Below are 22,816 nucleotides of genomic sequence, written 5' to 3' on the forward strand. Positions count from 1 at the left end.
AGAGAGAGAGAGAGAGAGAGAGAGAGAGAGAGAGAGAGAGAGAGAGAGAGAGAGAGAGAGAGAGATTGATTCTGATGTATATGTGACAGTGAGTGTGTGTGCATGACAAAGAGCAATAAAGATCAATATGTGGAGGTTAGAGGACAGCCTTCTTGGTTTTCTCATCCCCCTGAGCAGGCTGCTCTCTCCTTGTGCCTTTGCTGCGTTTTTCAGGCTGGCTGCCCCAAGTATGAGTGCTGGGTTTGCAGGTGGAGGCCCCAGCATGAAGCTTTCACTGTGGTTCCTGAACAAGGATCTAACTCAGCTTGTTGGGATTCCCTGGCAGGCTTTTACTTGAGCTGTTGGCCCCTCCCTTGGTTTTCTTTCCCTTCCTTGTGGTTCTCTCTTGAGTTTTTCTGCTCTCACAAATCCTAAGTGTTCAGTAAATAAACAAATAGTTGTGTGTCTGTGAAGGCAGATTTCTACCTAAGGTTGAAAGGAACCTGTGGTGGTGCTGTGGTCTTTGAACCTGATGGTCTTAGAAGAATCCTTAGAGAATGATGAGATTGAGACTGAATTTGCATCCTGGTGTAATATGTGGGTGACACAATATCCCTGAGCATCAGATCTTACATCCATCTGTGGTGATTTTGTCCTCTTTTAAAAAATTTCTGGCTGAGCATTTGTTTTGGTCCCACATTCTGCAGTTTGAACATAAAGGGGTGGGATGTGAAGACAGAAGTTTGTCCACTGGCAGAACAAATATTCTGAAAATTGTTGTTGAAAGCAGATGACAACCAAACTTAAAGCTCAGGAAATAATAGATTTATAGGTTTGTAAATGAGAGAGAAACTCAAGAAAGTGCAGCTATTTTGGGGGTCTGGAAGAAATCTGCTAAAGGATTCGTGTCGCCTTCACAGCCTTGCTATAAAGATAAGTATGATTACTGTTAACAGTGAAGACTTAGAAAACAGACTCAAATCTTCAAGAATTCGAGGACTGCCAAAGGGGACATAGTTTAAAGGTTTGTAGTTTTAAAAGAATATCAGATGAACAACCTGCATGCTGCCTGGATTCGGGGTTTCTTATCTGTACATATTTTTCAGGTGCAGAGCAGTTTGTTGGAAGAATGCAAGATTTTCGATTGTACAATGTGTCACTTACAAACAGGTAAGTGGACACCATCTAATAAAGCCTGGGACGTACTAGGTTAAGGTCAATTCACTTAAAGTACCGTGAAGAATGTACCGGTTTTCATCTTCATAGCAAGTGGCCAACATCACCTAATTTATATTTGGCCATGTTTACTTTGGCCTAACTTATATCCATTCACTACTATTTTTCTGTCAATAACTCTGTATAATATGGGGTGCTCAAAGTTATTCATGAAAAATTTCTCTAAGAAAATTCATTTTGTCAACACTACTTAGATTGGAATGTGTTATTTCAAAAATTCTATATAAAGTAGATGCTAATACCTAAAAATTCATTTCAAATTGCTTCTAGAAATTATGAGTGTTGCAGAGTACAAAACTGGAAGGCAATTGGTTTGACACACAGGAGTCTCAAGGGATGAGGACTTTAGATGGATCCGGCATCTGAAGAGTTGCTGTGCATTTTTCTATTTCTGTTTTACAAAACATCATACAGACTGTGATGAGTACTCACTAAGCATTTTCTCACCTAGAGAGTAGGACAAACATCCATCCTAGGGTTTCTGACAGACAAACTGCTTCTGTCTTATGGTCATGATTCCACTGGAGGTGAATTCTGAAGAGTCCCAGCTTAGAATCTAATTGAGAAAATATGGGTGCAATGGTAATTCCTGATTGTCAGCTTGACTACATCTGGGATTTATCAAAACCCAAATGGGTTTTGAGAGAAGTTTTCTTAACTAAGTCATTACAAGCCAGAAACCCCACTTCTAATCCAGATCTTTTGAGGTGGGAGAACCACCTTCAACCTAGGCCATACCTTCTCCTGGAAGCTTCCATAAAGAACATAGATGGAGAAATGTTGCCCTCTTTTCCTGCTTGCTCTTGACAGCAAGCCCATTCCCTCACTGGCATTAGAACCTGTTTTGGGGGTATTCCAGCATATCTAAAGGCAGCCGGGACAACCGACCTCATGGATTGAAAAGCTACTGGATTCTAAGATGATCCACTCATAGATAGCCATTGTTGGACAAACTGAGCAAAAAGAATATATATTATAAAAATCATTGCATATAACAATATTCATGTTATTATATAATATGTATAGAGACAGAGCTCATAGAATGAATATATAGATATAGGAACATTGCCTATAAAAGAAATAATATATGATAATACATTATATGATATGTATATAATATATTTTTCCTTCTATAATTTCTGTTCCTTTAGAATACACTGACTAATACAGATTTCTTTGGCAGGACAACTTGGTGTAGTGTAAGAGTCACCCAGTTAGTGCTGGTCTGAAAGGCATGAAGAGGTCATAGAGAATAGTTAAGGACTGATATTGTATGGAGGGTTGGAATGCATGAAGAGAGCCCAGAAGAGGCTCCTGGTGAAAGGGAAGCCCGGTTGTAGCAAGAAGCCCTGATGTTTTGGATATTGTCACCCATTACAGAGATAAATGCCAAGAACAGCAGTGAGTGGGGAGTACATCCAGCCTGAGCCTAGGAGACAAGCTCTCTGTGGCAGAGAGCAGAGCCACAAGTGCTTGTCTTATCCAAATGCTGTGGAGGAGCCCAGAAGATCATGGTTGTATCCCAGATGCTGGACATGTACTTGTTTACACTGTTGGAGACTGCTTTTGCTTTATTTGGATTGGGATTTTTCTCAGGCTCTTTCTCTTTGAAGCAAGAGAATATTAAACTTAAGTTTGATTTTTACAAGTGTCCATAATTGAGAAATTTTGAATTTCGAAAAGAGATTTTTGGGTACTTAAGAGAATGGATATTTAAGAGATTGAACTTTTAATGTTTTTAATTTGTAAAGACTGTGGGACCTTTCAAATTATTCGTGCGTGTGTGTGTGTGTGTGTGTGTGTGTGTGTGTGTGTGTGTTAATTTGAAGTGGGAAGACCCATATTTTTAAAAAGGGTTTTGCATTTTATTTACAAGAATACACTCTAGCTGTCTTCAGACATACTAGAAGAGAGCATCAGATCCCATTAAAGATGGTTGTGAGCCACCATGTGGTTGCTGGGAATTGAACTCAGGACCTCTGGAAGAACAGTCAGTGCTCTTAACCTTTGAGCAGTATCTCCAGCCCATTAATTGTGTTTTTAATGTTAGATCTTGAAGATTAATAACAAAAGAAAGGTTAAAGCTTAATAGTGCTGTATTTGTGGTCAAGGTGACAAGTGGACAGTTGTTCTGGGTAGATTTAAGTCAACTTGATATAAGCTGACTTGAGTGGGACAAGGGAGCCTCAACTGACAAAATGCTTCCATAAGATCTGGCTATAGGCAAGCTTGTAGGGCACCTTCTTAATTGGTGATAGATGTGGGAGGGCCCAGCTCACTGTGGGAAAGACCACCCCTCAGCAGATGGTCCTGGGTTCTGTAAGAAAGCAGGCTGAACAAGCTATGCAGAACTAGCAAATAAGCGGCACCCCTCTGTGGTCGCTGTGTCAGCTCCTGCGTCTAGGTTTCTGCCAAGTTTGGGTTCATGTCCTGACTTTCTTTGAATGTGAACAGTAAGTAGTATGGAAGTTTAAGCTTAAAAAAATCTTTCCTTTCCAGGTTGATCTGGTGTTTTATTATGCCATGACGTTTTATTATTAGCAGTAGTATCTCTAAGTAAGATAGTGCGTTTGCATGCATGAGTTCATCTTATTTATTTCTTTAACATTTATTCATTTGTGTGTGTGTGTGTGTGTGTGTGTGTGTGTGTGTGTGTGTGTGTGTGAGTGAGTGTTGATATGCAGGAAGCTGTGTACAGAAGTCAATGGTAAACCTTAGGTGCCTATTATTTTCTTTGACCTTGTTCTGAGGCAGGGTCTCTCTTGTTTCAGCCACTATCCAGCCTACTCCAGTCTAGTTTGTCTATGGCCTCTAGGAATTCTTTTGTCTCTTCTATCTCTGAATATGAGTTGTAGGATCACAGATGTGCACAACTAGACCATGCCTGGCCTTTGCATGAATTCAAGGTCTGAATTCAGATCACCATGCATTTGCTGCAAGGGTGTCTAGCCACTGGAACATTGACTTGCCCCACATTGACTGTTTTCAAGGGAATTTTTTTCTCATATCTTTTCAAGAAAGACAGAGACTAGTGTGTTAAATTTCAATACGTCTGGACTAGTTCTCACAAATTTGGGAAGCATCTCAGTTGAATGATGCTACAGCCTGATTATTAAACCCATAGTCAGTTTAACCCTCCTTGTTTATCAGTCTGAGGAATCAGGGGATTCTTGGACAGGGATGCTTTAACATGGAGTGGGGAGGAAAGAGGATGCCTCCTAACCATCATCATTCATGTCTCCTTTGCCTATGCCTATTATGCTGAAGAGTGATGTCACTATATTTCTTTGGAACAAAGTTATTTTTCTAGCCAGAGCAAAGATTTCATACCAGTTATTGGCTTTGGAACACATTCAATAGCTGATGTCAATTGAAAATCATCGGTGAGATTTAGAGTGGTCACTTCACATCCCTGAGGGAAAGAGAACACTGCCTACCTCTGCCATCACCTCACCCATCGGAGGCTGACTGTATGTCTGCCTCCTCTTGTCCGACTCGGGTTGTTGGTGTTGATTGTCTGGAAGACCGTGCTGGGAAGGATGGGGAGAGAATGACCCGAGGTGCTCTAGAGTGGGCAGGTTTTTCTTAATGGAAAAAATTAAATAGAGATGCTTGCCCCTGGCATTCTTGCCTGACTATTGGCAGCTGGCTTATGGTCTAAAGCCATTGAAATGTTTCAGGAAGCCAGAGTCTATGAGTCACAGGAAACCATTGACAAATGGCCTTGGCCTCCATCCTTTTACCCAAATGAGAAGCCTATAAAATGATACATACTTTCTTATGCTTTCCCCTGGATGAACTGGAGATGTCATCTTAAATCTCATTATTTTCAATGTATTGCTGTTCATTCACAGTGCAATTCAGTTTAAAATCTAAATATATGACACTTTTCTACATTATCCCAAATAGGAACAGAGACATTGAATTCAAGTCAAATCCCTTGATAGAGAGCAAGGTCCTGCATGTGCTGCCTCCCTTCCTCTTCCTCTCCTCCTTCCTCTTCTTCCAAGTCCTGGGAGTTGAACACAGAACCTCACAGGCAGGCAAGAGGCAAGTGCTGTTATCTGACATATGCTACCAGCCTTTTTTTTAACTTTTCATTCTGAGACATGATCTCAGTAAGTTGGCCAGCTATCCTAGAACATTCTCTGTAGCTCAGTCAGATCTTAAATTGGAACTTGTCATGAAAACATGCAGAAGACCTGGAATTACAGGCATGCCCAAGTAGGCTTGCCTGGTCATTGGTGATGTAAAGCATTCACACTTTAGGGTCATTGAGATGGCTCAGATGGCAAAGGGCTCTGCAAGCCTGATGACCTGAGTTCTGTCCCTGGTCTTCAGAGTGGAAGGAGAGGATTGCTCTGGAAAGTTGTATACTGACCTGCACACTCACACATACACAAACTTGCACATACACATATACACACATTCATGCATACACACACACACATACATACACTCACACAAAATCATACACACGCACACATACACACATGCATACTCGCATACACAGACACTCGCACATACACACATATACATATTTATACACACAGACGCACATTCACACATACACACACAGACAAATTCACACATACATACTCAGGCGCGCGCGCGCACACACACACACACACACACACACACACACACACACACAGGTAGGCACACACACTCATGTTTTAAAAGTTAAAACCATACCATTTTTAGAGTACATTTGTCTTAGCTTCGTTCCTGTTGCTGTGACAGAATCATCTCACAAAAGCAACCTCATGGGTGCATTTAGGCTCACAGTTCAGGGTACCATCTATCACCATGGAAAAGTGAAAGCTGAAGGAGCTGGAAGCAAGTGGTCATATTGCATCCATGGTGGAAATGCAAGGGGCAGGGGGAATGCTTGCTTGTAAGAACTCGGTTTGTTTTTCTCTACTTTGCGTAATCCAGGATATTTTCAAAGTACATCATCCTGACCACAGTTAGCATGGGTCTCCCACATCAGTCCGTGTGATCAAGACAATCCCTCACAGGCATGTCTGGAGCCTTGCCTCCGAGGTGATGCTAAATTATATCAACTTGATGATCAACACTAGCCATCACAGAACTTTAGGATACTGAATATATTTATTTGTCTAAAGTGAGTTTTATTTTATGTCCCATTGAAAAATTTATCAAAGCTAAATGGTTAACCTCCAAATAACAGAAGAATGGTATCAGCTTTTAGGAGTTCTGCCACTGTGCGGCTGTGTATCCTAACCTCCTTCTCTGGACCATTTCAGAGAGATTCTAGAGCTCTTTTCTGGAGATTTTCCTCATTTGCACATCCAGCCACATTGCCGATGTCCAGGCAGCCACCCCCGTGTCCACCCTTCCGTTCAGCAGTACTGCATTCCCAATGGTGCAGGAGACACGCCCCAGCATCGAGTGTCACGGCTGAATCCCAAAGCCCACCCTCTCTCCTTCATCAATGATGACGACGTTGCTACTTCATGGATCTCTCATGTGTTTACAAACGTTACACAGCTCAATCAAGGAGTGGCTATTTCTATAGACTTAGAAAATGGACAATACCAGGTAACCAGGGACGGGCTGGGTGGGTGTACATGCTCTAGCTGCTGCAGTCAAATGACTGCAGAGTTCATGGTTTCAAGGAAAAGAAGTGTGCTCTCTCACAGTCCTGAAGCCTCAAAATGTGCAATCGTGGTGTTGGCAGGAATGCACTTCCTCCAGAGACTGGCAGGGAAGAGTCTAGCTTGCCTCTTTCAGCTTCTGCTGATCTCTGTTAATTCATGGACCTCTGACTCCAGATTCTGCCTCCATTTACACAGAGCCCCCTCCATGTTTCTCAGAAGGTGTTAACTTCCCCCTCTCATCTTCTCTTTAAATGGACTGATCTCATTTTAAGATCCTAGCTTTATTAGATCAGTAATGGCTATTTCTAAGAAGGTCACATTCATAGGAACCTGTACTCACTTCTCGAACATAGTCAGTAGGATGCACAGTTTAACCTATTATATAGCAAAACCTAGCATTGTTATGAATGAAATCACAATATTTAAAACTCATACCCAATGTTTAATGTTCAGTGATTGATATTAGAACAGAATTTATGAAATGTTTGGACTTTCTTTTATTAAGAATATACATCAACAGAGCAGGTGCTTATTCATATGTGCTTTATGAGAATCATTTTCTTTGTATCTTTAAAACATAATTTTTGTTGTAATTTACAAAATCATTGAGAATAGGAAAAAATATGTAATTATAGAATATGTTGCCTTGATTGTAGATCTGATGTTTCTAGATGTTCCTTAAGTTGTCCTTCACAATAATTAGGAGGAAGTGAGCCTTAAATATTCAAACATGATGTCTTGGCTTCCTACCTTGTATTCAGTTTCACCACCCCTGACAGTAATGAAGATCTCCATCCCCAGGTGTTTAAAATCATCACCCAGCTCTCCAGCCCACAGCCTGTGGCAATTCGGATCCAGAGGAAGAAGGCAGACAGCTCTCCCTGGGAGGACTGGCAGTATTTTGCCAGAAATTGCAGTGTTTGGGGAATGAAGGACAACGGAGATTTGGAAAATCCCGATTCTGTCAACTGTCTCCAGCTTCCTAAGTATGAGCATCTCAGTTGTTTTTAGTGGACCAGTGCCTTAGGACTAGTCTGTGGGCCAGCCAGCAAGAGGATGGAAGAAATTCCTCTCTGTCATTAGACTTCAGGGAGGTTGAGTGACTCCTATCTTTTAGAGTTGAGTTTTAAACTGCTTGCATCCTGTAAGGGTTGGGGTATCCCTGTTTACAACCTACTGATGTTGTGTAATGATATCCATCTTATTCAGTGATTCTGAATTTACCTTCCCATGAACCTCCTAGTCTGCCTCTCTGGGATGATCCCTCTTTACTGATATGTGAAATAAATGTAATATGTTTCCCCAGACTGAAAAACTTGAAAGTTTCCTTTACTGACACTGTATAGAAATAAATCAAGCTTTGATTTCTATTTGATCAAAACTATGAATAGATTTTCAAAATATAAAATTTCTTTCCTTGATAGTTTTATCCCGTCTTCCCATGGTAACATCATCTTTGACCTCCTGACATCTGGACAGAAGCATCGTCCTGGGTACAATGACTTTTACAACAGCTCAGTGCTTCAAGAATTCATGAGAGCCACTCAAATAAGGCTGCACTTCCGTGGGCAGTACTATCCGGCTGGACACACTGTTGACTGGAGACACCAATACTATGCAGTGGACGAGATCATTGTCAGTGGAAGGTATTGTTTGTTACCAAAGATTTGAATGCACTGTGATTTTTTTCACTGTGAGTTTTCTCCTAAAGGAGGTATTTGTTGTACTATTAAAGGAAAACGTAGTAGCTTGGTATGATAAAATAAGTTGTTCCATAATTTTACAGGGAGATTTTCATCTGAGAGTTCCCTGTACTTTATGTGACCTTGTTATCAATTAATTTGTAGAAGGTATTCTCAAAGCACTGTATTACAAAGGTTGGAATGCATGAAGTTTAGTGGTCGAGTAAGCTTAATCCTCAGATTGTAATTTTTTTAAAAAAGAAAGAAAACAAAAATAGGCTACTTAAGAAAAGACACAGAATTTTTCATGCATTTTACTTAGTTTGTTTTAGTATATAATTTATAATATTTTCTATATTAAAAATAAGCAAGATAATTTGAGTTGTAGTTGTAGTACCAGATAGTTTAAGTGTGACACATTATCTCCTCAAGTTCATAGTTCAAGTTTCACAGTGTCATCTGTCTATCATCAGATAAAAGGTGTTTGTGCCCTTAATTGTTGATAAGTTTATCATCCCAGTTCAGAATATGACTCACACTGAAAAAATTAGTTTTAAATCTACGTACCATACTATTCAGTGTGGCAAAGTGAATATAGAGTATACTTGAAATGGATTGTTCCAGAAAAAGGTCTATCTTGAAGGTTTAAAGTGATGCTTCCCCACCCAAAACCCAGAAGACGTAAAATATTAATAATTGTTTTTATGTAATATAATAACAAAAAGACATACTATTAAATAACTTTATATTTCCATCTTATTTTGAAACAAAGAACAAAAATTGAAATCTATAATTTCTTCCTAAGTGTAGTTTGAATGCTTCCAGCAAATGCCTTCCTGGGACAAATTACACATGGTTAGAGGGGGTCACTGTGCACCACACTTCCCTTTCCTAGGTGTCTTCATAGTCACCTTTACATGTCACTGATGTAAGTCACCCATGCGACTGAAGAGAGTCTGGTTCGCCTTTCTTGAGTGTGCAGTGGGTATGTACGTAAACTCTTGGATGTGTTGACAGCGAATTGCTTCTGAGGCGTGTGTGCCCCTCACATCCACAGATGCCAATGCCACGGCCATGCTGAGACCTGTGACAGAACCAGACAGCCTTACAGATGTCTCTGCTCTCCACATAGCTTCACTGAAGGGCCTCAGGTGTGTTGATTCATCCCAGAAGTCTCAAAGGAAAAGGGATGGGTAAATAGAAGTGACTAGAAACTTAATTATGGTCCCAGCTTCAGAATATACTTAAATGGATAGAAATGTAAGTTATTGATTTTAAATATATATATATATATATATATATATATATATATATATCTGTGTGTGTGTGTGTGTGTGTGTGTGTGTGTGTGTGTGTGTGTGTTATGAGGAAATATAGCTACTGATAAAGTTGAAACTTGTGCATTTAAAACTAATCCCAAACAAGCTGTCCCTTTCTTGGTTTATCAGCTTTGAATGTTGACCAAAATAACACATCTAAATTGTCATGATAGGCTGGCACTAGACAATGAAAACTTCGATTCTTTCCTCTGGAAAACACTTGCTTGAAAGTACCTGTACCACAAGGACATGGTGCACGCTTGTGATCACAGCATGTGAGGGCAGAGATGAGCTTCAGTTGCTTGTATGGGGACTTGAGTTGCATCCGCAGCATTCGTGTGAAAACCTGGGCATAGCAGTGCACACCTGTAATTCCAGTGTTAGTGAGGCAGGGACTGGCGGCTCACTGGCCAGTTTTCTCAGTCTGTCTGATGAACTTCAGGCCAAAGAGAGATGCTTTCTGAAAATGAACAGAACCCGGGGAAGAACACTTAAGGCTGTCTTCTGGCCTCCATGTGCACATCACATGTGAACATGAGTGAACATGATATGGACAGACTCACACATTTCTAATTTAGGTCTAGTAGGGAGAGAACTTCCCCAGGTCTATGTGAATCTGTGAGGCACACTGATGGAAAAACCAGGGCACTCTAATCTACAATGCCGTGTTTATGTAACACAAATGATACAAGTGTAACTGGAGTATTGTTTATAATAATTGAAACTTTAATACTAGCAAATGTCCAATTGCCGTAGAAAAATCACAGACAAAATGTCAGTTTTAGATATGATATATACAAGATTGCATTCTTTAAACAGTTTGTTGATTTGAGAGATTAAAAACACTATTTGATTAAAACCAAGGTTTGGGTCACATTTAATGTGTCTACTGAAAACTGTCACCAAGCAGCATTTCTTGTTTTGTGTGCCCGTGGCAGTGCATGTTCATATTTGTGTGTAGTATATTTCTTGATATTTGGAAATATCTTGTCTTTAAATCACATTTCAGGGTTTTGGCAAGATCCTCTGAAAGATTTAATCCAGTCTAAATTGCTCTCAACTGCAGTGTGTGTGCGTACAGCTGCAAAGGCCAGAATGCACTGTAAGGTGCACATGTCATCTGGTGCTTTGGTGCTGTGCTGGAGGTGAAACTAGAGGCCACTGCATGCAGGACAAGTTCTCCCTGAGCTGTAGCCCGGGACTCCGCTTTGTTGAAATCATTTACTTGCTTGCAACTGTTTATCTTTAGACAGGATCATTATAGAATGCTCTCACTGGCCATAAACTTGCTCTGCAGCCCAGGTAGGATTTGAATTCATGATCCTCTTGCTTCAGTGTCTTGATTAGTGGTATGGCAGGCCTGAACCACCGAATTTGGCAATAGAGAAGATTAATTTTTTATTGGATATTTTATTTATTTGCATTTCAAATGTTATCCCCTTTTCTGATTCCCCCTGAAACTCCTATCCCATCCCCTCTCTTCCTGCTTCTATGAGAATGTGCCAACACCCACCCACCCACTCCTGCCTCCCCGCCCTCGCATTCCCCTACACTGAGGCATCAAGCCTTCACAGGACCAAGGGCCTCTCCTCCCACTGATGCTCCACAAGGCCACCCTCTGCTACATATACAGCTGAAGCCATGATGTCCTTCAGGAATGGGTACAGAAAATGTGGTACATTCACACAATGGAGCACTACTCAGCAATTAAAAACAATGAATTCATGAATTCCTAGGCAAATGGATGGAACTAGAAAATATCCTGAGTGAGGTAACCTAATTACAAAGAACACACATGATATGTACTCACTGATAAGTGGATTTTAGCCCAAAAGCTTAGAATACCCAAGATACAATTCACAGACCACATGAAGCTCAAGAAGAAGGAAGATCAAAGTGTGGGTGCTTCATTTCTTTTTAAAATGGGGAACAAAAAACCCATGGGAGGAGTTACAGAGATAAAGTGTGGAGCAGAGACCAAAGGAAAGGCCATCCAAAGAATTTTCATTTTACTCTATTTGACTTAATTAGGAGACTTATGTAAAATGTCCTGATAGAGTGACAGACTGGCAGACCACAACATTCATTATTCAGATACAGTCTAACTGGGCTATTCATTACTGGCAATGGCTAACTTGTATGGTTTAACCCTTCAAAAGAAAGAGAAAAAGGAGGAGGAGGAAGAGAAAGAGGAGGAGAAGAGGAAGAGGAAGAAGAAAAAAAGAAATAATAATAATTGATAATAATAATAATAATGAAGAATGAAAATCCACTCAACTTACTCCTAAAAGCCAAGCTTGCTCTGAATTGAATTAAATCTAGACTTATTTTTTTCTGTTATTCCTTTATAATTTGTAATTGCTAGACCATGGGCATTAGGAAGGCTCCCTAACTATTCTTAATATTTCTGAGGAATGCTGATACATTTTGTTATTACATGAGCAATTTAAGTTCTTGACTTTAATATATGATATATATGATAAAATAATGGCATATTTTATCAATAGAGAACCCTTTTAGAGCCTTGTGATGTGATTTCCCAAGGAAGACCAAAGCTGCACATGATTAATGTGCTCGGCCTGTTTGGAGATTGATCTAAGGCAAAAAGAAAAAAAGGAAAGAAAGAAAGGAAATTTAAAATACTAGATACCAGCCATTAGCCTAGCGTCCAAGTGGAATTAAGTATTTCAAAGGTGAGTCTTGCATGACATGGAACTTACATTAATCATCAGAGAGCTAGCAAGTAGAACACACTCTCCAACAATTTCCTTTATTTTGTTAACAATCATTAATACTGATGCACATATTGTGGAGCGTCTAAAAATCTTTTATTTTGCATTAACTGTAGATTTACATAAAGCTATTGACAAAGTAGCGCAGAGTCGCTGGACACCTGTGCTCACGTGCACTCGGTAACATCTTCTAAAGCTAGTCTGTTTTCCTTTCTTTCAGGATGTGTGATCTGTACACCGTAGAACACACTCACTTAATATCCAGAGTTGGAAGGGTCTGAGCAGTTGTATAGTCACCGGCCTATCAGGAAGCAGAATGCAACATACACCCCCCAAGATATTCTCTTATATTTTGGCATCAGGACCCCACCTCCAACTTCCAGTCCCATTTAGCTTCAACTGCTGTCAATATCTAGTCTTCTGCTACACACAGGTTTCCAAACCTCACTCTACCAGCTCCCTCTTTAGATCATTTTATAACTACTTGCAGCAGTATTAATACCAAAATAGGGAACTGGCGTTTTACTTGATCAGGTTACCAACTTGATCAGACCCATCAACCAGTGTAGATTGAAATCATACAGCACAATAGAGCCAAGGGATTTTGCAAGCCCAGGGTTGTATATTTATATATTTGCTAATGTGGCTGCATAGCATAATATACCTTCCAGGGCTCTTGTCTTTTATCCACTGCCTTTTGACTTATTAGTGTGCCTTTGGAGACAGACTCTCACATAACCTCATGCTTGCTATTAGCTGAGACAGTCTTTGAACTCCTGATTCTCCTGCCATGTCCTCTGAGTGACTAGAGCTATTGCCCATTACCACAATGCCTAGTCTTATCTGGGACTTTGATGTTCAAGGGTTGGCTGAATCTACTCTTCAGAAAGTGTGACTAGGTGAACCTTGTTGCATCAGAATTCAGTCTCTGTTCCCTTGACTAGCTGCAGTTCAGCCAAGAGTGACACAATGTCCAGGAAGTCCGCCAGCACTGGTACTCTGCTGGCTGCTTAGCTATTCCTTCATCACTGTGTGACATCATTACCTGCAAGGAGAGCCAAGCCCTCACAGAGTAATTTATTAGTGACCATGAATGATTCTCTTATTTTTTGGCTCTAATGTCTGACCCTTTTATAACATTAATCCTGGGTCTTATGAATTAACTAAGATCAAACACTCAGTGTGCATTTTTGTTAGTATTACAAATGGCAGAGCCAGCATGAAACATTTTATTTAATAAGCTTTCCTACTATTCAATAAGCCAAAAGATGCCAACATCACACTTCATAATGCTCATTACGTTAAATGGATATTTCCTGTTATTTTATGGAATAAATTCCTTACAGCACTGAAATCCAAAAGTGTGAGTCACCATGACTAGCCTGCACCTCACTGAAGCTATCCCATCCATCACACACCCAACACTGCTTCCGGCTCCTCAAACAGTAAGATGCTACTCCAAATGTATCCCATTTTACATTTTAATTTTTTGTAATGCCAGTGAGTTAATCCATTTTCACTAGCATTTGGGCATTTTATATCTCAAATATATTTAATGAATCCCAATATGAGAAATTTAATTTTCTCTCTGACACGTGGTTCTACATTAAAAAAACACTAGTTATTTTCCTGTGGTTGTATATACATAAAATATAGTAAAATGAAAAGAGGTTATGGGCCTTTGGACAAATATAGCTTTGTGGGATACACAGACATAATAAAAACTAAGGATAATAAAATATAGTATTTTAAAGAGTAAAAGTGAAGAACTTTCTGAAGTTGAAGATATCACAGCTTTTCTGAACAGATTCAGAAAAGACACATGGCTCAAACATAATATGTCTGACAACTGCCAAAGACAAAGAGCAGATCCTATAAGTACCAAAGATAATGAGACACATGATAAGACATGGGATCAGAAGGGTCGGATGAAATTATGTTTGGCAGTAAGCACAGATGATCCCAGGGCCTGCAAAGGTAGGTTGAAAGTAGCCAAAAAGCCCACATCTGCAACTGTAGATAGACTTGCTTTAAAACCAGGAAGAATAAATTGTGGCCAAGAAAATTTGTGTCAAGATTATCACCAATAGATGGGATACTTTAGGTCTTAAAACGGTATTAAACATAGTCATACAGAAGCTGCTTTCATGCAAGTATACCTGGGTGAGCATGCACCCTAGTCCACCACACATCCTCTTCTTTCTCCCTGCTTCTGAACAAGCTTGCTTTCTGTGGATGTAATACAGACCATGACAAGCCACTTGGAGAGGAAAGGGGTTTATCTGCTTTAGACCTCCCATGTCATGGTTTATCAATGAGGAAAGAGAGTCAGGGCTAGGATCCGAGGAAGGACCTGAAGCAAAGACTATGGAGGAATGATGCTTACAGGCTTGCTCTCTATGGCTTGTTCTGATTGCTCATTTTACACAACCCAGGACCACCTTTCTAGGCAGGTGGTACCACCTACAGTGAGCTGGGCCCTCCCATATCAAACACCAATCAAGAAAATGCCCCCACCAACTTGCCTGCAGGGATATTATAGATCACTTTCTTCTGTAATAGAAAACCTGAATTTGGGTAATACATAAAGTCAAGAGCTTAGCTTAGACTTGTGGTTCTGGAATTTAAGGAACAGGGCACTGATAATTTTTGAACTTATATAAGGGTCTCATGTACTTTCAACTCTTGGCATGAAGTACTTATCCATTGAAAAGAAGGGTGACAACACATGGGATCAGGTACTTTGCCATGTTCTCATTTTTCTGAAAACGAATTCATTACTATGATAAAGACATGGCACTCTCTTGGTGCTCCATTTCCAAGCTCTGGTGTAGTTCTAACCAAATTTCTGCTTAAGTTTTAGCAGCTAAACCTCATCTAAGCCATAGTGCATATGAACAACAGAATGAAAGCATGACAAAACCTGACACCAACTAAAAAAATCAATAGCAAGTGTGACACAGTGATGAGAGGCTAGGGTCTCTCCTCCTGAAGGCAAAAGCACAGAATGTGACCAGCTCCACTTACTAGCTCTTATATCACATATGAAGTTCTAAAAGTAGGGTATTAGCATAGCCCTTCTGCAGGGATGACACAATTTTGCCAAGCATTCAACATTTAAACAACAACAACATTTCTATTAACCAAAAAGAGGGAAAGGCTTTGAGAGCCAACTTGGAAATTAAGAAATTTGCTGCTCTTACAGAGGGTTCAACTAAACCCAGAGGACCTGGATTCAATTCCCAGTTCCCACATGGTAGCTTACAATAGCTGTAACTCCAGCTGCAAGGTTAAAAAAAAAAAACTGAAATCAAATTATAGACAACAGAGTCACCCCACCCCTCTTGTTTATCTTTGTACACAATGTTAAAGGCTAGTAGTATTGTCTTTAAGTTAGGCGACCACAATAGATGTCAACAAGCTTTTCAGGTATGCATATTTTAAAACAAGTTTTAAATTTAGGTAGTTCTTTCTCAAAAATCTCCATTTCTGTAACATTGTTTCAAAGAAGTTAACATCTTAATAATCATTCTTTATAACCCACAAGTCCAATTAATCCTCGTCCTTATACCCATGCATATGAAAACTTACCAGTGTTCCTCCACCAACCATGGAAAGTGATTCTCTCTGCTCCAACATCCATAAATGTTGTTAACTCCTCAGCCATGGGCAGAACACCAGGAGCTTCCCCCCACCTCAAGCTGGAATTCTTAACTTCCTGATTTTGTGGAGGTCCTGGGCAAGGAACCATGGCTATAGTGAGTTTATGTGTGCCACAGTTATGTCATGTCCAAACCCAAAGCCAACCTCACACAGCCCTCTTGTCTAGACTCCCAGTTATTGCATTGTATATGTGAGTTAAAAAAACAAAACAAAACAAAACAAAACAAAAAAAACAGTAAAGGCCAGAGGCTGTGAGAGGAGTGTGTTGGAGGACAGGAGTTGGGTGAGGGAGTGGATATGACCGAGCTACAGTGTTTGAAACTTTCAAAAAACACAAAGGAGGGGGCTAGAGATATGGCTCAGTGGTTAAGAGCACTGACTGCTCTTCCAGAGATCCTGAGTTCAATTCCCAGCAACCACATGGTGGCTCACAACCATCTGTAAGGAGATTCAATGCTGTTTTCTGGTGTGTCTGAAGACAGCAACTTACATATATAAAAATAAATAAATCTTAAAAAAAAAAAGAATTAAAAACAAAGAAAGAACATCATGTTTACTAGGCTTTGATTTAGGGTTCTCATCCTACATGTCCTTAGAAACAAAAACAAACAAACAACTATATTAGCCTCTGCCATTTATTTGCATGTCATTTAAAAGGAATATTTTAATTTTCTTTGGTATTAGAGGCAAGCAATGTAACTTCTCAGTATTCTTCTAGTACACACACATACACAAACACGTATATATTTGTATTTTATTTCTCATCAAGGTTAAAATAACATATGCACACTTCATTTGATTTTAATACATATTTAAAATAATTCTTTGAGAACTTCTTACAATGAGTTTTGAAGATCTTCACCTCCCACTGTTTTCTGACTCCTCCCATTTCCACCGAAACTAACTTCAAGTTCTCTCTCTCTCTCTCTCTCTCTCTCTCTCTCTCTCTCTCTCTCTCTCAACCCACCACATTGGATCTNTCTCTCAACCCACCACATTGGATCTGCATTAAGTCTACCCTGCCATGTGTAGAGACATGCACCAGGGCATCACACACCAACCTAGAGTCTCACTGTTTCTCTCTCTCTCTCTCTCTCTCTCTCTCTCTCTCTCTCTCTCTCTCTCTCTCTCTCTCTCTTTCTCTCTCTCTCTCTCAACCCACCACATTGGATCTGCATTAAGTCTACCCTGCCATGTGTAGAGACATGCACCAGGGCATCACACACCAACCTAGAGTCTCACTGAGAGAAAACTGAATGCCCTTCCACCAATTATCAAAAACATTTTAATATGTTACCTACCGTAAACATACACTATGGGAAAAAACTACTAATAAATATAAAAGCCACTTGTTCCTGCCCCCCACAGAGATTTCCAGCCACCAGCTCACAGCTACTTTCAGCTCTGATAACACTGGGACTGTGTGTAAATCTGTAGTCTTTTCTCTGTTTCCCTAAAGTTGGGTGCATACATAAACGAACTGCCTTTACCTAGAAAGTAAGATCATGGTAAACACTTGAACTTGATCTTAAAATCTGAACTATATTATGAATACCTATGTGCACTTGTAAGTATATGCATTATGTTTAAGCATTATGTATACTTACTTTTGGGCACTGGAAACATTTCATTCATTCAGTGTAATAAACACATCTAAGACCTAAGATCTTTGAAATCTGAAGCAATTCCTCAGAGAAGTTTCTATGTGCAGAAACTGGCTCCTGTGTGGGCCTGATGTGAAAGTAAAAAGCCATCCTAAGGTAGATTTGCACTAATTAATTATCTTGATGAATCCCTATGACTCTAATATTTATAGTGTTAAAATCCCCAAACTGATAAATGTGTTTAGCTTCACCAAGAAACACAATGTTACCTGTTTTGCCTATGTCTTAAGGCTGTACGCCAAAGGAAGCTTAGCTGTCTCAATAACAACTAGTGACCAGGATCAAAACCCTCCCACAGGCCTGTAGCAAAATTCATTTTTAATTGAAAACATCAAGAAGCAAGGGTTGTGGTTTTTGGAGCATTGATAGAGCAGTTAATTCGGTCTTACGACAGGCCTTGCGACTGTGGCTTGTAGGTTGAAAATAAGGACAAAATATCAAATGAGGAAAAAAAGCATTTCGATCAAAAGGAAAAGAAATAAAAAAACTTGTTGTTTCCATGGACATCAGAGGCTATCTTTTGCTGGATCTGCTCCTCTCTCTAATTCCAGCCTGCGGTTATGTTGTGGAACACAGACTGCGTGTGTGACCAGTGCCACAGAGCCCCACTCCCACATCCTTACTCTTCCCCACCAACTTTTATGAAGAAAGTATCATTTGAAACATCACCCTGGGGTGAGAAAATTCTTTCAATAAGATTTTTTTGAAGTAAATCAAAACAGCAACAAAAACAAATTTTAATAGAAAACAAGGCTGAGGTTGTTTCTTACAGCTGAGTTTTAAAGAATAGACACAAAGACACAAGGACGGATACATGGGGGATGGTTCTGGGCAAGGCGATGCTAGATGTTCATTTCTTCCATTCAAATCCCAAGAACAAGGAGTTGAGCTTCCCCATTTCTTCCATTTTTCCAAGTAGAGTGCATCTCCTCTGAACCAACAGCTACTAGAGACAGTTGCATCCCAGTGACATCTGATGCTACCTGGAAGTAGAGCTCTGTAATGTTTCTGTTGGTAATAGACACACATGATCAAGTGTCCCAGAAATAATGTCCTTTCATATTTTATTTTTTGGTTTATTGCATAGACCACAGTCTGAATGAATCATGGTCATGGTCCTTGAAGGTCACAGACTCTCCAGGTTTTAATGACAGTATCTCACATAGCATTGTGTTATGCATTCTGCTGTAGCCATCCAGACTTGAGGTCACATCCTCTGGTTATCCCCAGGACTATCAGTCCATTGGTAAGATACTGACTTCTCTTCCTTTTTGAGATGAAGAAACTGGCATTTGCAGGGGTAAAGTGGATAAGGACTAACTTAATTCAATAGCATTGGAGGTGTCTCGTAGGCTTTGATTTTTCACAACCTACTCTAGTAAGGGTTCTTAAATGTTTTTTTCCTCCCTTCTAGCCCACCTCCCACCAGAGGTAGTGGAAAGAAAATGTTAATAAGGCAAAGGGGGGGGTATGGACCTGTTCAGAAGTAGTTCTTCTGGGCCATTCCAATCTTCATTATCAGGATATTGGCAGTTCAGTTCATACAAATTAGCAGTGGTACCCCAATCTACTTTCAAACACCATTCACAAATCAGCAACAGCAGCTTGACCCAGGAGAAACTGTGAGGTTTTTCCAGTTTTCCTGGGTCCACACAGAATCAGCAAGAAGCCACCGGGACACCACCAGAAGTTTTTTCATGCCTTTCTCTCTACGAAATCATGACAAACTATGATCAGCGGAGAAGGCAAGGTTGGGTTATACTCATATCTTTCCAAACACTCTCAAGTGTTTGCTCTAGCAAAACATCACATGCCCTTTGTAGTAGGCAACTTCCAGAGAAGCACAATATGTTTGTTCTCAGCAAAACATCCACTCATAAGAGTTTCCATTTAAAAACATCACATGACACAATGGAGTCTCCAAAGAAACCAGGAATTTCCACTTCATTGTCCCCTAATCAGTTTAATCTCTGGTTGCTGATGCTATCATAATGTAGAACATTGTTGGGTCATGTTCTCTGAGGGTCAATTATGTTCTAGAAACTGTAACAAATCCTCATTTTTTAAACTACAACATTATAAAATATGAGTTCCCATTTCCATGAAATAAACGGCACAAATAGGCTTGAAGGGGTACAGGTTATTATAAAATATTGTAATGTTGCCAAGTGAGAAATAAAATGTGAATACTTTGTGATCCAGGTCCTACAATACAACAAAATAGTCCATTTGTTTGTAAACTTTTTTTTAATCAATGCATATATATACCTATGTGATGCAGCATGGTAGTTTAGCACGTGGGCACAGGGTGTGATGATTACCCAGAGATTCTTGTCACGTGACTGTTCTTGAGTGCCTGTGACTTCTAGATCCTTTCAACTGGCTGCTTCAAGTTTGCAGTTAGTCGGTGCCAACTACAGCTGCAGTTGGTGCTCAGAACATCAGAATCCATCCCCTCCTACAAACTGCCTTACCACTGACTCCACCCTCAGCTCTCCTCCTGGGCGGCTGCAGGCTCGGAGAGCTGTCTTCTGCCTCAGCTGTTACCGGTGGAGCTTCCATGTGAAAGTGAGAACACACCGTGATTCTTTCTCTGTGCTGACTTATTTAATAGTTCAACCCATGTAGCTACAAATGACAAAATTCCACTCCTTTTATAGTTGAAGACTATCCCATTGTGTACATAAACCAAGGTATATTTATCTATTTTTCTACTGATGGGAGGAAATTTTAAATGCTTATCTTAGGGTTCAGTACATTAAGAACACATACTTTACATTATACTCACATTTTTTTCTTGCAGTCAGTAAGCACATGAATTATACTTTCTGATGTCTATCCCACAACTATCTCTCCTCCTCTTCTTCCTTTGTCCCCTTTTCTTTTTCCTTCTTTCCTCCTTTCTTCTTTCCTTCCTCCCTTCCTTCTTTTCTTTTCTTTTCTTTTCTTTTCTTTTCTTTTCTTTTCTTTTCTTTTTTGTCAGTGTGCTATGGTATCTGCCCATAAATTCAGTACTTGGGAAACTGAGGCAGAAGAATATAAAATCAGGGCCACCTTAAACTTCATTGCTAATCTGTGATATATGCAAGACCCTATCTCAAAAAAGAAAATTAGCTGGCTGAAGAACTGTAACAAACAGTAGTTAGTTGCATCTATTGTTTGTTAAAGGCTGTAAGTGCCTTTTTGAGACAGATCTCATCATGAACACTGTGTGCAAACATTTGCCTGCTGTTAAGCATTAGTGTGTCCTAAATACTTCAAAGAAAAGATGTCTTTGGACATTGGTATTAGAGAAGTGAATTTCAGCTATCATATTAGCAACTATCTCTCTGTTCTTACTATGAGACAGCGTGGAATTTATAAAAATGGTTAACTAGCATCTCCTGGTAGAAGGTTCTAAGGGAACCAAAGGCTTTGGTACAGAAGAACAGGAATATGACACCCAGGTCACTAAAGGACAGAAGGATAGGGCATGCCATAAGTGTCTCTGGAGGACAGAAGGACAGGGTCATGGTGTGGGAATCTCTAGAGGACAGTGGGAGAAGGGCAGAGGGAAGCTGCTCCAGCCCATGACATAGAAATAGTGACAGCTAAAAAGAACTTTGTCACCACAAGAATATTGGAGAGACTTGAAAGCTGACTGGCTATGCTCCTTAAAACCAACTGCAGATTCGCTCCCCTGGTTCTGAACATTGTGACCTGGGGTCATGTAGCATACATATTTTCTTCTCTATTTGCTTTTCTCCTTAAGTAAGAAGGAAAAACTGACAGTCTTTGCTTTGATGCCCCAGGGAAGGGGGATGCCAGTGAGGTAGGGAGGGCCTGGGGTGGGGGGGTGGGGGAACACCCTCTCAGAGACAAAGGGGGAGGGATAATGGGGTAAAGTGTGGATACTTCTGTCCTTCTTAGAAGGGAGAACAATATACCCATGGAAAGAGTTACAGAGACAAAGTGTGGAGCAGAGACTGAAGGAAGGACCATCCAGAGACTGTCCCACCTGGGGACCCATCCCCTAAACAACCACCAAAACCAGACACTATTGTGGATGCCAACAAGAGCTTGCTGACAGGAGCCTGATATAGCTGTCTCCTGAGAGGCTCTGCCAGTGCTTGACAAATACAGAAGTGGATGCTCACAGCCATCTATTGGACTGAGCACGGGGACCCCAATGAAGGAGCTAGAGAAATTACTCAAGGAACTGAAGGGATTTGCAGCCCATAGGAAGAACAACAATATGAACTAACCAGTATCTCCAGAGCTCACTGGGACTAAACTACCAACCAAAGAAAACACACGAAAGGACTCCTGGCTACAGCTGTATATGTAGCAGAGGATGACCTAGTCGGTCATCAATGGGAGGAGAGGCCCTTGGACCTGTGAAGGTTCTATGCCCCAGCACAGGGGAATGCCAGGGCCAGGAAGTGTGAGTGGGTGGGTTGGTGAGCAGGGGGAGGAGGTGAAGTGATAGGGTATTTTCCTAGGGGAAACTAGGAAAGAGGATAACATTTGAAATGTAAATAAAGAAAATATCTAATAAAAAATAAGGAAAAAAGAGAAAAAAAGAAGAAATACCCACCACGAATACTGCATGCAGCATATAAACATTGCTTGCTAGTACATTGCTTGATAATACGCATTTGTTTGCGATCTGAATCAATGGGGCCACTTAGGGTCATTAAAATTCATCCTTTATAAAACTTTCTTAAAGATTTCTGTAAAACATCCCCGGTTCTTTCTATATGTGATGATTTCTTATCTGTTCAATAAATAGCAAAGATTTTTCATTAGGGTCACAGCTACAGGGAGAGACAAACAAGAGAGAATTCAACAGGTACGCATTCAGACACATACCACAGACAGACAGACAGACAGACAGACAGACAGACAAACAGACAGTACATAGATAGAAGACACAGA

The 22,816-nt window shown here is 40.2% G+C and overlaps 1 protein-coding gene across 1 annotated transcript in view; it reads left to right on the forward strand.

Moving 5' to 3' along the window:
- Positions 1-22,816, forward strand: part of Ush2a (usherin) — a 678,886-nt gene that overhangs the window by 74,739 nt on the left and 581,331 nt on the right. Inside the window, exons 4-8 of the mRNA XM_021198607.1 lie at positions 1,086-1,149; positions 6,486-6,780; positions 7,641-7,825; positions 8,264-8,485; positions 9,579-9,672. Of these exons, the coding sequence (XP_021054266.1) occupies positions 1,086-1,149; positions 6,486-6,780; positions 7,641-7,825; positions 8,264-8,485; positions 9,579-9,672 (860 nt within the window). The remainder of the gene's footprint in view (positions 1-1,085; positions 1,150-6,485; positions 6,781-7,640; positions 7,826-8,263; positions 8,486-9,578; positions 9,673-22,816) is intronic.

The sequence above is a fragment of the Mus pahari genome, chromosome 5 (genome assembly GCF_900095145.1).
Source record: "Mus pahari chromosome 5, PAHARI_EIJ_v1.1, whole genome shotgun sequence".
Lineage (NCBI taxonomy): Eukaryota > Metazoa > Chordata > Mammalia > Rodentia > Muridae > Mus > Mus pahari.